We start from the raw sequence: 16,926 nt of genomic DNA, 5'->3' as shown, positions 1-16,926 counted from the left end.
TGACCCGCTCAGCCAGAAGGCCCAATTAGCGTCAAAGGGAAGGGGGTGGTCTCCTCTGCGGATAGACTCTGGCTCCTCCCGAGTCCGGCCGAGCTCCCAAAGCGCCACACCAAAGATGGCTTCCCCGCGTCCTCTAGCCTCGGTTCGGCTCGCGCTCCTCCGTCGGCCACACTCAACATGGCTGGCCTTCACCCAGGGTTGCATTCCTGCGGAACCGTCTCCGGACAGTTCTCGCGAGGTTTGGCGAGTCTCTTCCCCGCCCCCCCCGCCCTCTCCCTCCCTGACTGCTCCCGCCCTGCCTCGCGCCGCCGCCACCGCCACTGCCGCCGGCGCCGCTCCTCCTCCGTGTCAGTTGTTGAGCTGTAATGGCGACTGGGCCGCCGCTGCCGAAGTGACTCCCGGGGCGGGGGAGCGGGGCCGGACCTGCGCCTGAGAGGACTGCGGAGAGCCGCAGCTCGGGAGGGGGCTCGCGGCGGGGCAGAGGAAGGCCGCCTCTGCGCCTCTCCTTCCTTGCCTGCCACCCGGCGGATCCCGGGAGCCGGGGCGAGGCGGGCACCCGGTGCGTCCCCGGAGCGGGGAGGCCAGGCCGGGCAGCCCTGGGGCCGGTCGGGGCGGCGTCACTGCACCCTCCGCCAGGCCCCGCGGGATGCACCGTGGGAGCCGAGGGCGGAGGCGACACTCTCAGGTGAGCTGCGGGGAGACCTGGCGGAGCCTGCTCCGCCTCGGATGTCTCTGTCCGCGGTCCCAGGTCCCCGAGGTGGCCAGAGAGGCGGGGCGGGGCCCCCTGGCACTGCCTGACGCCCCCCCCCCCCGGGGGGGGACCCTCCTTGGGTCCGGAGACTTTTCCTGGAGGGTCATCCTGAGACCTGGGCTCCCGGACCTACTGGTGCCCACCGAAGACAAGATTTCTTTGCTTACCTGCCAGTGTCGCCCTCAGCACCCTCGCCCCTCCTCTTGTCTGCATAGAGTTAAGCCACCTCTCACCTTTGGTCTCCGAAGTGTCCCTTCTTCGTTTGGAGATCGAGCATATTTTGGGAAATTCCGGGGCACTAGCTCCAGTGTCAGGAAGAGTTTCTGTTCCTTTTCCTGGGTGTAATCTTCTCAAAGTGCAGTATGGGGAAAACTTTGATCACCTCCAGTCCAGCAGCAGTTGTTGAATGGAGTCTACCGGCTTATTCACACATGATTGGGTGGAGAGGGGGTGACATTTAACAAGCCTTACACGTTGGAAGTTGTCACTCTCTCTCCCCTCCCCCCTCTTTTAAATTCAGACTAATATGATAAATCATATTTAGTTAATGTCACAGATACAGGCAGAAATTTGCCTGGATTTTAGTTTTCAAGTTCGGAACTTGCAAATAGGTATAGATTTTTTAAATGGATTTTTTGATGTTGTAACAAATGTTTCATTTGGGGGGAAAAAATAGGCCCTTAGGAATAGTGGTCGGTATCCATGTACTCTACTTAATTGTTTTGCTGGTGTTTCTTGTTTTGAATTTGGAGAAGTCGTTAGTGTTGCCATGTTAACCTGCTCCCTTCGCTTGACAGTCCATCCTAGACCAACTTACTATTAGCACCTGGGAAGTTTTGAAGAGGCAATAATAAAATACTACAAACTGTTCTCCATCTAAAAACTCTCTTAATTTAAAATACTGCTTTTTTTAAAAGGCAGTGTCCTGCTAATAACCTGGGATGGTGACTTTGGGAGACTCCTAGCCCTGTACTAGAAGTTACTGCAAGCCCATGAAAGTGTAAGAGGTTTTGTATGCTAAATTGACAAACTATTAAATGCAACAAATCTGAACTGTTACTGCATTCAACTTAGTACACCTTAATCAGAATATGAAGGTCATGCCAGAATACATTGTATATGTAGACAAATATGTATCTTGTCTTTTCATAGCAGAACTTTGTGCTTATAGTGATAGTAATGTTTGTAAACAATTTTGTATAAATATGAAAGACTTTTTTCTGACATGTATTGGTGTATAGTATTATTTTAAGACCATCAATACTATAGAATCAACCTTTTATGGTGTTAATACATTTATGAATTAAAGTTTTAAAATTTTTTTCTTCTGATTGTCATTTTTTAAAATCCATTTTTAACACACTATATAGAGGCACAAGAAAGGAAGTGAAGTCCTTATGTAACCACTTCAGTTTGTTAAACTGCTAATAACTTATAATGAGGGCAAAAGAGAAGTTTTACGAAATAACTGACTTTTTGGGGGGACGGGTATACTTCCATGAATTAGTCTTTATGTCTAATTAGTCTTGTGAGCAAAGGGGACTTACATCTTTATTTTGTAGTTGTGGAAATGAACATACAAAGCCATTAATTTATGTGACTGCTGTTTTTATTCTGCAGATGTTCTAGAATTAGCTACATTTTAAATTAAATATTAGCCTTAGATACTTTTGCTATTTGTTATTATTTCAAGATATTTTAAAAAATATATTCTTCCTTTGCACATGACACTTGTTCCTTGTGATTTCTGGTTTTTAAAGGCATTAGCATTTTCATAAAAATTTATTAATTATTAATAAGTCATGAATTATTATAATGGATCACTGCTCTTTGTAGTTGTGACTATTATTTGTGCTGTGTGGGTCAAAGTGCAAAATAGTTTTCCTTATTGACTTTCCCCCTATGTCAGTTTTTAGTGTAACATAGTTGAAGAAAGAACTGCAGTGTCTCTGCATTGGTTTTCTTGTCATCATCGGTCATTGGTGCTCCTCAGTGGAACTTCACGCTTACCTTTGAGTATTGGGTTATTATTTATTATTATTCCTCACCTGGCCTCCGAGTCCTGCTCTGGCAGAGGTTCTCTGTTGGTCACTGTGCACGCAGTTTCTAGCATATATTAAAACAAGCAACCAATAAGAGTTGAGTTCATCTCAGTCCTAGGATAATACTTTCAAATAAAAACAAAAAAACTGGTTCTTAGTTCATAGGCACATTTTAGCTTTTTTGTAGACATATGCTCCAAATGTCTGCTCAAATTTGCTGGGTATCAGGGGAATGACAGCCTGGGATTTAAAATCCACTGAGAATAAGCCACAGGTGGGTCCTAAAGCTTTGATGATTTTAATGATTTGCCCAGGTGCTCTGTTAGGAGTTGTAATTTAAAGAAAATGGAATCTTTAAAACCCTAACCTAATTGTAATTATAGTACAGTTACACACTTGTAATAAGTTTTGATCCTTCTTAATCACAGTACTGGGTGTTTAGAATACTGGAGTCCAGTTAGTCCAGTGTCCATGCATCATAGCTTAAGAAGAATCCACTAAGCAGTTCTAGGCTTACATTTATTTGTTTTATATGTCAGATAATTGTCAAGTCAGAAGGTAATTATGACTAACTGGGCAGTGTTTTTTTTTTTTGTCACTATCAATTAAAAATTCAAAGTGGATCTCAGTTTTCATGTTAACTTAATATTAGAGTATAAATTAGTTTAAGTAGAACAACTTTCTGGGGTGAAATCTGGCATTACCTATCAAAATTTAAATAAAGTACATGTACTATTTGATAAAATCATTTAATGTTTGTGAGTTTTATGTTACATAAATTTTAACAGAAGAGCCAAACTATAAATAAAGAATATTCATTTATCATAATTACAAATAAAAGGAAGCATACTTATTAAAAACGTTCAAAATGTCTGTTGGTAAGGGAATGGTTAAAATCACAGTATATCCATGCTGTGAGCTACTTCCCAGTTGTTAGCAGGCTTTAGGGATCTATATTTACTTGGTGAGAGGCAGCTGAGCATGTCCTTCAGCACATGGACCAGGCAGCAGCTCTTACAGGTTCACGTCCTGACTGCACTTTATACCAGCTGTGGCTTTGTAAGCTGGATAGAATGCTAGTCCATGCCTCTCGGGGCTATTGTGAGAACTAAATGAGTTAGTGTCTGTATTCTAAGTAAGCACAGGGTGCATTATAAAACTGCTTCTTGTCACTATTATGTACTGACATAGAACAGTGCTCATGATATAATAGTGTGTAGAAGAAATACTGTGTAATATGATTTGACTTGTAAAAATATAGATAGGGGCCAATAAGATGGCTCAGTGAGTAAAGGCTCTTGTTTTACCTATGAGGACGTGGATCACAGACAACCGTAAAGCACACGCAAGGCTATGAGGAGTTCATCAGAATATTGGCTTCAGTTAGCTTCATTGTGTGTCCCCTTCCATTTGTAGATAATGGTCGCAGTCCCTTTTACTGCATCTGTCAGGACGATTTCCTGTTCACTAATAGGGTTTGATTAATATGATGTTCCATTTTATTGCATATATCAGGGATAAGTTCTTCAGTTGACAGTATCTGAGAGGAAAATTGTTGATTCATTTTGAGAGAGTAGTCACCTGTGGTGAATGCTGTCAAGAGGTCAAGTAGCCCTTTGGATTTGGAGAAGTGGTCTTTGATGGTTTCAGCAAGTGAGGATGAGGATGGTGGCCACCCTGCAGCTGCTTGAAAGGGAGTGAAAGGATCTGGAAATGGAGACGTGTAGCGTAGAGGCAGCATTTCTGAGAGGTTTGTAAAGGAAGACACAGTATTGAAGGGGGTCCTGAGTGAGGGACTTTATCTTTTTAAGATGTCCTTAAGCAGAACTGCATATAGGAAAATGTTGGGGAGGGGAGACTGGGACAAAAGTGTGAGGAAAATGTGGCCAGGAATTCGAGAACCTGGGTAAGTAGCTCTAAAAGGAGATGCAGTGTTCCTATGGTACCTTTTCTCTAAAAGTTCTTCCTCCTTTTCCTCTTCTTTTCTTCCTCCTCTTCTTCCTTCTTCTTTCTTCAGCCATGTTTGATGGTGCATACCTTCCTAGAACACAGACAGGCAGATCTCTCTGAGTTCCAGGCCAGCGTACTCTATGTAGACAGTTCCAGCTAGTGCTGTACAGTAAGAAAAGGACAAAGTTAAAATGACATTTTACTTGGGCAACACACACACACACGCTATATACACACATATATGTGTGTATATTTATGTATATGTATGTATATATATATATATTTTTTAAATTTTTTTAATATACACACAGCATAAGGAGGCCACTTGTTTTTCCATTCTCCCCAACAAACTCCCAAGTTAATAGTAAGTTCAGTTCTTTTTAGCTATAGGTTTTGGGGTAGCCTTTGAACTTTTATTATTATTTCGATAGGGGCTCACATTGTACCTAGTCTTTCTTGGAACTCCCTATGTAGCTCTGACCTGAAGTCCTCCTGCCTGAGCCTTATGAGTGCTGAGATTATAGGCCTGCACTACACACCTGGCTGCCTTATACCTTTCTTTTTCTTTTGAGATAGAGACCATTATGTAGCTCTGGCTGTCCTGGAGCTACTCTATAGACCAGGGTTGATTGAACTTGCAGCTATGCCCCTGCCTTAGCTGTCAGAGTGCCCGGATTACAACTGTGTCTCCCCAAGCGTGGTCTTAGTACTTTTCTTATCTGGCAAAGATTTTGTTGAGTTAGCTTCTTTCCAATTGTCGTGATAAGATACTATGAGTAACACAATTTGTAGAAGAAAGGCTTATTTGACTTACAGTCCCAGAGGGACGATAATCCACAATGGCAGAGCAGAGGTAGGTGGCAGCAGGCTGCTGCAGCAGCAGCAGACAGGGCACTTCACAGGAAACAGAGCAAACTTGGAATGGCGAAGAGGTGCAGGTCTTTTTGAAACCTCAAAGCCCCTAGTGATGTTCTTTCTCCAGCAAGGCCATACCTCGTTCTCAAAGACCATCAGGGACCAAGTATCCAATTGCCCAAGACTTACATAAATCATACATTTGGTGATGTTTGAATACACAGATTCTTTGTTAGCTTAAGATCTTGCTTACTGTCAAGTCAACATTTAAAAAATGTTCTTAGCTGGGCAGTGGTGGCGCACGCCTTTAATCCCAGCACTTGGGAGGCAGAGTCGAGGCCAGCCTGGTCTACAGAGTGAGCTCCAGGACACCAGGACTACACAGAGAAACCCTGTTTCGAAAAACAAAAACAGAACCAAACAAAAAGTTCTTATCAATATATATGATTTTAACCAGATTGGGGTGCACACTCGTATGTTATATTATGTTTGTGTGTATGTGTGTGCATGTATAAATAAATGTAACATGTTCAGTCCATTTAGTGGTGCTTATATGTGTATGTATTTAGGACTGATCATGTGGAATCGGATAACTTACTAGGGCACTTGTCCTAGAAGAAGGCTAGTTCTACCTCTCTTAACAACCATTAATTGCCTGTAGCTCTTCATCTCCAGGAGTGTAAATAAAGCAATGTCTTACCCGTGTCAAAGCCTGTAAATTACAACAATAACGGCCAAGATACGCTCACAGGTAGACTTGCGGCCTGTTCGGTAGATGGGAATTCATCCTTGTTCCAGTAAATATAGCCCTGCCTGTGGGTGGTGAGGTCATGAACTCCAGAGGATAACCAACACTGCCACATTCCTAAACCTGTAAAATTTCCAACCGCATTCTAAATATCTATTCAGAGCCCCAGAAGGATTTAGGCAAGTTACAATAGCATTTGGGAAATAGCTGAGATTATGAAAAGTGTATTGAAGGGTTAGGGAGCTGGCTCAGTTACTGAACTGTTTGCTATGTAAGCGTGAAGATCTGAGTTCAGATCTCTAGAACCACATTAAAAGCCAGGCATTGTGCTGTATGTCTGTAATCCTGGCTGTAGTGAAATGGAAGCAGGATCCCTGGGGATTGCTGGCCGTGTACTCCAGGTGAGCTCTAGGTTCAGTGAGAGACTTTGTCTCAGAAAGGAAGACAGGCCCCACCTTTGACTTTTGCCCTTCATGTGCACATGCACACACACATAACACGAACACACGTACATACACACGCCCATTCACACATGTGTACTCGGACATGTATACACATACCTTAAAATGTGTTGAATTTTCTTGGTAAGAAGACGCAAGAAAAGAGGTCTAGGCCGGGCATGGTGGCGCACGCCTTTAATCCCAGCACTCGGGAGGCAGGGGCAGGCGGATTTCTGAGTTCGAGGCCAGCCTGGTCTACAAAGTGAGTTCCAGGACAGCCAGGGCTATACAGAGAGACCCTGTCTCGAAAAACCAAAAAAAAAAAAAAAAAAAAAAAAAAAAAAGAAAAGAGGTCTAGTGATAGGAAATACTGGGCTGAGGTAGAGGGGCCTTCATCACTCAGTTTATGTATGTGCTGTTAAGAAAAGAGGAGAGCTGTGCTTACATTATTAATCTAGGAGAAGTGGGAGTTTCAAGATTAAAGTTTGAAATTATATATGTTAATAAAATATTGCTGTAATACCATCAAATGGAAAATTATACTGTACATACGGGTTTTTTTTTTTTTTTAGGTTTTTTTAAGACATATAATTTTAAACAATGTTTAAGTCTTTAAATTTTATTTATTTTATGTTTATGAGTGGTTGCTTTCATTTATGTCAGTGCACTGCATGTGTGCCTAGTGCTGGCAAAAGTCAGAAGAGGGTATCTGACCCCTGGAATAGGAGTTATAGGTGGTTGTAAGCAACAGTAGGAATGCTGGGAATCAAACCCAGGTCCTCTACAAGTGTTCTTAACTGCTGAGCCATCTCTTCAGCTCACTCAAATCGTTCTAAGACTGTCAAAAAATAAATTCGTAAATCAGGAAAAAGTAATTTTTAAAGATTGTTGCTTTGGTTTTGTATTTGGAAAACAGTCTTATAGAATGGTATAAATGACATATGATATGCATGAAAACAATGTACAAATGTATAACTGAGTTAAGTCTTATGAAATGTACATATTCTTGAAATTGGTACCCAAATCAACAAATGATTATAAACAATTGACTAGCCCCTAAATCCGGTGTGAGGGGATGACCTCAGTTGAGTCACTCCAGGGCTGATGAGCTTCACTGGTGGCACCTCTGAAAGTGGTGCTTGTGTTGTCCTTAAAGTGACAGGATTGTATGGCATGTAGTTGTTTCTGTGTCCCTTGTGTAATAGGGTTGTGATCCTGAACTCCATCGTTTTATGAGCAAATATGACATTATATAATAATGTAATCTATTGATACATGTTATATAAACGTTGACTAGATATTTGTAATTAGATTGACTGTAAATTAGGCATTTATTTTGAAACTCTTTTATGTTTACACCACTTTACCTTTATTAGCATAGACCCTTCGATGGAGACGTTGTAGGCTGGAATGCAGTTTTAAAACTTATTTGACCTACTTATCCTTTACACTGAGAAAATAGTCACTATATTTTTGGCACTTACTTTTAAGGGAAAGAAATGTTTATGAAGACAGTTTTGTCAGATCATTGACAGATTAGTGATAAAGAATGAGCAAGTGCATGTGTGCGTGCATGTGCACATGTGCATCTTGCCCTTGAGAGGATGTCAGATTCCCTGCTGTATCATTCATTCTCTGCCTCATTCCCTTTTGAGACAGGCATTTCACTGACACACCTGTCGCTGTCCTCTGCAGTGCTAGCATACAGGCACGTGCACCATGCCCAGCTTTATGCTTGCTGGCTGGGATCTGGACCAAGTTCTCTAGTTTTGTGTAGTGTGTGCTCTTACCCACCAAGCCACCTTCTCAGCCTCAATCAGTGCTAATAACTGCGATTAAAGTTTTTATGGTTAAAAAAATTTTAACTATTGGTAAATTTACTGATTTTTGTTTTTTCCCAACCCCTGTTTTCAGAAGAAAATGTATTTTTTGAAGAAGTTTTGTATGTACAATGCTAAGGATTGAGTAGAGGGCGCGTAGTAAGCAAGCATTCAGCCACTGAACCACAGCTCTGACCCTTAAAAGAACTTCATCTTTTTTTTTAGATTTATTTATTTATTATATGTAAGTACACTGTAGTTGTTTTCAGACACTCCAGAAGAGGGCATCAGATCTCATTATGGATGGTTGTGAGCCACCATGTGATTGCTGGGATTTGAACTCTGGACCTTTGGAAGAGCAGTCAATGCTCTTAACAGCTGAGCCATCTCTCCAGCCCCAAGAATTTCAGTTTTAGAATAGTTTGAAGTTTGTTTCTAGGAAGCCTAATGTCAGGATTATCTACTCCCTGGAGAAATTAATTCCCATAAAATTAATATACTTTAAAGTTTTATGTATTTGGACTAAATAGGTAAAATTTTATTTTTCTTAAATATAATTTGGGATTTTAAAATAATCAACACACTGGAACCAAGAATGCATTGCAATGGTGCTTGCCTACTGTGTTTGTGTTCTGGGTTCAGTTTCTCAGGACTCCAAATAACGTACTGTATTTTCTTTATCAGTAACTAATTGAATAACATGATTTGTTGCATCTTATCTATTTTGTGTGCATGTGTATGTGCCTGGTTGCATTTGCCATGGTACACAGGTGGAGGTCAGAGGACAACTTAGGGAGTCAGTTCTCGTTCCATAATGTGGCCAAGGGGATAGAACTCAGGTTGTCAGGCTTGGCAGCAAGCATTTGTACCTGCTGAGCTGCCTCCCTTTAATTTCCAAATTTTAAACCTATTTTGTGGATTAAATACTTAATAAATACGGTAAAATTTAATATGCTATAAAGAGCTAATAAAATTAATTTAAAAATTAAGATCTTACTAGGTGAATGAACAAAGGACAATTCATAAATAAAAAAACCCTTAAGATTAAGATCTGCGGCAGAGGAGAAAGGGAAGGAAGGATTGGAGGAGCCAGAAGGATCAAGGACACCACAGGAACATGGCCCACAGAATCAGCTGACTGATAGTCAAGTTGGCTCACAGAGATGAGGGAGCCTGCACGGGTCTGACCTAGGTCTTAGACCTACACATGTGTTACAGTTGTGTAGCTTGGTGTTCTTGTGGGACTCCTAACAGTAGGCGTCGGGGCTGTCTCTCGTTCTTTTGCCTGCCTTTGGGACCCTTTTCCTCCTAATGGGTTCCCTTGTGCAACCTTGATGTGAGAATATGTGCCTGGTCTTCTTGTACCTTGTTATGCCGTATTTGGTTGATGTTCCAGGTTGATGGCCTGCTCTTTTCTGAGGGGAATTAAAGGGGGCATGAATCCAGGAGAGAGAGCCTTGGGGGAGAGGAGGGAGGGAAACTGCAGTTGGGATGTAATATATGAGAGAAGAATAAATTAAGAAGGAGGAAAAAGATTTGTGGCAGAATAATTGATCTGGCTAAGTTCTACCATGTTCAGATTCAAACAATCACCTTTCCCTATGGAAATCAAAAAACAAAAGCAATATAAACGATATTAAAGGGTCTTAATGAAACTTCTGGGCCCCTATATTACTGGAAGCTTGAAAACAGTTTGACGTTGGATCTCAGCAGCATGTCCTTCACATTCTTTAGTTCAGTTTCGATACATTTTGCAGATACTGTTCTATAGTTCAAATAGGCCAAAACCCATATGCACAGTGTTGTCTTTGTTTTTAAGACAATGCCTCATTATGAATCACTGACTGGGCTGGAACTTGCTGAGCAAGACCAGGCTGTTCTTAAATTCACAGAGATCCACCTGCCTCTGCCTTCTTAGTTCTGAGATTAAAGGCATGTGTCACCGTTACAGTGTTATTTGCAGTAGAGAAAATGAAACATGATAAGGTATTGGTTGTTTCTATTTTAGGAGAAGGTCTTGTTTTCCTGTTTATTTACTGTGTGTGAGAAACTGTGTAAGGATATGTGCATGCCATGGCTACATGTGGAGGTCAGAGGACACCTTGCTGGGCACCTCTCCCATCGAGTAGGCCCTAGGATGGAAACCAGATTGTTAGCATGACTGAGCCATCCCACCAGCCTCTTCTTAATTGTCATGCCAGGGGATGAACTGGGGCCGCATGTAAGGGCAGCATGTGTTCTACCGCTGGTACAGCTCCAGCCTCGTGACTCAACACAGTCGGTGTGCTGTAAATGAAAGTTTAATAATAATGATGATAGTTCCTCTAAAGTATTGTATTCTTTATTGGATTATTATGTGTTGCTTATGAGACTATGAATCTGCATTTTATTAGAGATGACAGTGTTGATGAGTAGGCCAGGCTCTGTCTTTTCTATTGTATTTTATAATAGTGATGGGCAGTGATTGTTGATGACATTATTGCAGGTAAATTGGCAAGATGAGGAGCAGCAAGTCAAAAGAGGTGCCTTTACCAAATCCCAGGAACTCTCAGAGCAAGGAGACTATTCAAGGTATGGGTTTTGTTTTTACACTGAACTTAGTCTCTTTCTAAGGTCCTACAGTGTTCAATTTTGGGCTAATCAGTAGATGAAATTTGTGCATTATCTTTTGATTCATAAAACAAAAGAGTGGATTATGCTGGAGCAGTGGCTCAGTAGTTTAAAAAAGTGCTTACTGATCTTGCAGAGGACCTGTGTTCAGTTCCCAGCTCCTCCTGTCCTGTCTGGCTTGCAAGTGCTTATGACTTCCGCTTCAGTGGTCATTTGCATGAACATTTACACGTGTACACTACACACACACACACACACTTAAACTATTTTAAAAAAGTGGATAAATAATTTAAACTTTTACTTTTTAGTATACAAGTACCCTTTAAAAAAATGAATTAGTTGAGCCAGATGTGGTCATGAATTACTGTAATGCCAGAATTCAAAAGGTTGAGGCAGGGGGATTATGAGATTAAGGCCAGCTTCTGCTGCACAGTATGAACTCATCTCTCCTCAAAAGTTATTTATGCAAAATTCATGTTTCTTTTTCAGAAATCCTGATATGACTGTCAGTATCTATAGTACATACATAATAAGTTAAAGTTATTTGTTATAGGTACTTTAAGGTATGATATTTTAAAAGAGAAACTGACAAGTAGACCCAGAGGAAGGTTCTCGTTTGTGAGGAAACTAGAAATTACGCCATATGGGGAGTCTTTGGAGGAAATGAAAATTCTTATCCTGGAAGAGGATAACTCATGGGAAACAGGGCAGCCTCTAACTAGTTGAAAGACTAAGTAGATTTGTTTGTACTAGTAAAGTGATATATGGAATAGTTTTAATAGTATCCTTTCACTTATAAAATATTGATATAGGACAACTCATATTTTAGGTATATTGGTGGATACCTAAAATCCCAGCAACTCAGGAGGCTCAGGCAGCAAGATTCTAAGTTGGAGGTCAGACTAGGCTATATAGCAAGACCCTGCCTTATTTTACCTTATTTATTCTCTGTCTCTGTCCCTGTCTCTCTGTCGGGGGGGATGCTCAGGCCATTGGTGTGAACTGAGTATACTTCTTTTATAAATGTCTGAGAAGCCTGACCTAGCTTCTCACCTATAAGTGCATCTGATAAGGACTGAGTGGTTCTCAAGCCTTTGGTCATGTTTGGGAGCGCGTGAAACTTGATCGCTTAAGTTAACTTCACAACTCTGACTCTCTTACATATCACTTTTTCTCAGTAGATGTAACCACGTCATGGGATGCACTTTCTCAGACCAAGGCTGCTGTAAGTAGTTTTAGTTTCTATTTTAAACATTTACTTGGTTTAAAATTGATACTATGTTATGATGTGATTAATTAGAATATTTAATTGGAAAACAAAGGCATAGATTACACAGTGAACAACCGTGAGCAGTGAAGAAGTAAACTAGACACTGCCGTAGGGTCTCGGGCCTGCTACTGTCATGACACGTCAAGTATTGGAGTGACCTGGGTGGCTCCTCACCTTTAATTAGCTGGTTCACTTTGTGAGTTGATAGGTAGGGTGGCTATGGGGGAGGTTGGATGGCACCTGTGTAGAAGGCTCATTATCAGGGAGGAAGGGAAAGGAATTGGCTTCTTGAATGGACTATGAGTTATCTCTTCTGTTTTGTGGCAGTCATAGGTTCTTTTCCTTTATAAAAAAAAGTAACTATAGGAGAGTTATTTTCATTGTGTTTAGTCTTGTCTGGATTATAGAAATCTAAACTGGTAATGTAATGTATGGTCCCTTTAAGGAGATATTCCTCTTCTTGGTTGATTATCTTTTTTTTTTTTTTAAGATTTATTTATTATTATATGTAAGTACACTGTAGTTGACATCAGACACAGCAGAAGAGGGCATCGGATCTCATGGGTGGTTGTGAGCCCCCATGTGGTTACTGGGATTTGAACGTAGGACCTCTGGAAGAGCAGTCAGTGCTTTTACCTGCTGAGCCATCTCGCCAGCCCCTGGTTGATTATCTTAATAAGTGCTTTTTTCCCCTTTTCTTTTATATACCCCCGGAGTTTGGCTTTGTTTCTTTATTGTCTATTTTAAAAAACATTTAGTTATTTTTATTTTATGTGTCTGATTGTTTTGTCCCAGAGTATGTGTCCACTGTGTGTTTGGCTGGTGCCCATAGGCAGCTGTAAGCCACTCTGTGGGTGCAGGGAACTGAAGCTGGACCCTCCAAGAGTAGCAAGTGCTCTGAACTGCGGAGCCAGCTCTTCAGATGGGGATTAATTATTTTGTGGAATTTTCTATGTTCTAATCCTTGGAAAGCAAATCAGCTAGTTTTATTTATTTGTTTGTATTTTTTGTATTCTCTAGAGAAGGTCTGTTCTCTGTGTCTTGAGAAGCATAGCCTTACATATTGGTAGGGAGAAAAATTGTATTTTGAGTAAATATAATAAAGATTTGGCTTTGTAACAAATGATTATGCGGTCTCTCTCCATGAGCTTTAAATGTATGTAATGCAGGAATGAATAGTAATTGGATTATTTCAGGATTAATTTATGTGTTTTCATGGTATTCAAATTTTAGCTGAGACACATTGAGAACAAATTAGAAGTAACTCCTACAAGCACAGCTGTAATCGATTCTGTGATGGATACAAAGAAGTCTGCAAGTGCTACCCGAAAAATAAGTAGGAAAGGTATGTGTGAAGTCCCTTCTAAGAATTTAACTATACTAAATACATATTCATAAATTATTATTATTGCTTGTGGGGATGGATGCACATACGCCATGCCTGCATTTGTGGAGGCCACACTTTGGTTCTCCTTTTCTACCTTTATGTGGGTTCTGGGGTTGTCCCATTAATACAGATTTTAGTTGTTTCAGTTTAGTGCTTCTTGGTAGTGTGCAGTGCATGTCGGCTGAGTACTTATGCAGAGTACCTGTGACACAGCCTCATGCTTAGTGATGCTGATGATATTTTTACCAGTGCATCATGAGTTTTCGTTGTTTGTGGGAATGAGAATTGTGTTTGGGGTGTTTGAGGTTATATATACTTATTTTTTTAGTTCTTAGGTATAGTCTTTGAAGGTAAAATTTAGTTGACTTAACATGAATGTGCTTCTTTTGTGGGGGGCCAAATTTTTAGTCATGAATATCTTTCATATAGAAACTATATAATACAATGACCCTATGCAGATGCAGATTATATACATATATACATATATACATATATACATATATACATATATACATATATACATATATACATATATACATATATACATATATACATATATACATATATACATATATACATATATACATATATACATATATACATATATACATATATACATATATACATATATACATATACACATATACATATATACATATATACATATATATATTGGTTTCCTTGGTGGACTACATGGTACAAGTAAACGCTGTCCACTTAGCCTAAGTGTTACTGGGTTTTGGCAGTTTTCGTCTTACTGTTTCGAAGGGAGGGTTCCTGAGGATTTAACCTAGGGCCCCACATGCATGGACAGTCCCTACTGCTGACCTGTATCTTTAGCCTTATTTTTATTTACTTTGTATTTTGAGATCAGTGTCTACATTGGTCTTGAACTCACTTTGTAGTTCAGGCAGGCCTTGGCTGATGATCCTCCTACCTTTTGATGTATAGCTTTTGATTTGGTATTACCTTCTTAGAGTTCAGTTTATTTTTCATTAAATTTAGTTGACTGGGTGTTTCTTTCTGCTTACCTAATATCTAACAAGGGATGGTAGGAGGCACACATAGGTAAGTTATTCTCTTAGACAGTCATGGTTTATAGCATATGTTCTCATAGATTTTTTTTTTTCTTTCAGATGGTAGATGTCTAGATGATTCTTGGGCCAGTGCTCCAACTTCCAAATTTTCTAAACCACGGAAAGAGAAATCTCGTAGTCCTCTCAGGGCTACCACCCTGGAAAGTAATGTTAAGAAAAACAATCGTGTGGAGTTCCGTGAACCTTTGGTTTCTTATAGGTTGGTATTAGGAAAACACTGGTATAATCTAATAATAACTGCAATAAGATTATGATTTTTCAGTTTTTCATATACTGATTCTGAAGTTCTGTTAGTTTTTTCTCGTTGCTGTGACCATCTGTCTGACAAGCAGCCTGAGGAGGGAAAGCTTTATTTTGGTTACAGTTTAAAAGGAATACAGTCCATCCTGGGGGAGGGCAAGGCCTGGCAGCAGACCTGGGAGGCTGCAGGCCACACTGTACCTGCAGTTAAAAAGCAGAGCGGCAAGGCTCTGGGAGGGAAATCTCAAGGCCTACCCAGTTCCTCACTGCCTGCAACCAACTGACCAATGCATAAAGTTCCACAGACCTCTGAAAACAGTGCCAGACTGGGCACTCCATCATTCAAACACACGCGCCTGTCTCACACTCAAGCCACAACAGATAGTTCAAAAAATAAACATTCACCAAAACATACATAAAAACTGACAAATCTGGCGCATGCCTTTAATCCCAGCACTCGGGAGGCAGAGGCAGGCGGATTTATGAGTTCGAGGCCAGCCTGGTCTACAAAGTGAGTTCCAGGACAGCCACAGCTACACAGAGAAACCCTGTCTCGAAAAACAAAAACAAAAACAAAAAAACCTGACAAATCACCCCAGAATCAACCTTCTTATAAAATACTGATTATTGGATTGTCTTTTTTTATGGTACTAGATTCCAAATCCAGGATCTCTCATATCATTGTCAAAAACTCAGCCACTGAGCTTCATCCCCAGTCTGTATCCTCTCTATAAGTATTTGATAGGAAGAATAGTAATTTTGTCTCTATGTGCATGTGTGCCTGTCTATCTGTCTGTCTGTCTGTCTGTGTCTGCGTATGCATGCTTGCCACATGCGTTGTTGGTGCCAAGAATGCTCTGGAGAGTTGCAGTTGGTTGGAGCTATCTCATGCGGGTTCTGGGAACTGAACTCAGGTCTTCCAGAAGAGCAGAAACTGCTTATAACCAAGCAGCAAATATTATGAACCAGCTTTTTAGTCCCTGAAATTAATATTTTTCTTTTACTAATTGCATGAGTTTATTCTTTTTCTTTGTTGCAACTTAGACATTCTGGATTAATATATTATTTTGATAGTGTAGGATAGATAATAGAAAATGTTATACATTTTTGTTAACAATGCTTAGGATATTTAAGTACTAAAATTAGATAATTTTTGTTTTTGAAGAATTTACTAATGATTTGAATATGTCTTAGTCTTACTGTGGCAAATAGTAAGAAGTAAGACCCTGGGCCTTATATGTATTGAATTTATAAGCATTTTTTTTTTGTGTGTGTGTGTGTATTTCAAAGTGTCAGTAAATGAAGATGTTTCATGATGGTCTTGATAATTTTAGGTATGTACTCTCAAATTTTGTGATAAAGTATTTGGGAAGAGGATCCAAATAACAAATTCAATGTTTAATATGTTATATTTGATACTAGCTAAAAAATAGTCAGTAAAGAATTTGCAAATGTAGATGAGATATATGTAGAATGATCAGATATGAAATTATAGCCATGGGCATTGTTGCTAGTATTGAAGCAAAAAACAAAACAAAACAAAAACCTCAGAATCTGAAAAACCTGAGATTGAGTTACTAACCACTTCCTATTCTGATGTCCTTGCAAAGAATACTATATGGTACTTAAACTTTTATAATATGTGTGTGACGCACACACACATATACACACACACACACACACATATATATGTGTATGTTTATATATGTGTATGTG

At 40.1% G+C, this 16,926-nt stretch overlaps 1 protein-coding gene across 6 annotated transcripts in view; it reads left to right on the top strand.

Annotated features, from left to right (window-relative positions):
* The first annotated feature begins 293 nt into the window (after positions 1-293).
* The window catches only part of Cep350 (centrosomal protein 350), a 131,706-nt gene continuing 115,073 nt past the window's right edge, over positions 294-16,926 (top strand). For 3 of the 6 annotated variants that reach the window (XM_021177416.2, XM_085842124.1, XM_029481954.2), the window contains exons 1-5: positions 294-685; positions 11,092-11,177; positions 12,398-12,441; positions 13,720-13,831; positions 15,010-15,169. In XM_021177416.2, coding sequence (XP_021033075.1) covers positions 11,105-11,177; positions 12,398-12,441; positions 13,720-13,831; positions 15,010-15,169 — 389 coding nt within the window. In that variant the 5' untranslated portion in view covers positions 294-685; positions 11,092-11,104. Of the gene's footprint in view, positions 686-11,091; positions 11,178-12,394; positions 12,442-13,719; positions 13,832-15,009; positions 15,170-16,926 lie in introns of all 6 variants that reach the window. The other 3 variants (XM_029481956.2, XM_029481958.2, XM_029481953.2) reach the window with 1 other exon arrangement.

The sequence above is a fragment of the Mus caroli genome, unplaced genomic scaffold, assembly GCF_978045245.1.
Source record: "Mus caroli unplaced genomic scaffold, Mus_caroli_1 scaffold_1, whole genome shotgun sequence".
Classification (NCBI taxonomy): Eukaryota; Metazoa; Chordata; class Mammalia; order Rodentia; family Muridae; genus Mus; species Mus caroli.
Note: the sequence above shows the minus strand (reverse complement) of the source record. Positions and strands in the feature narration are given on the sequence as shown.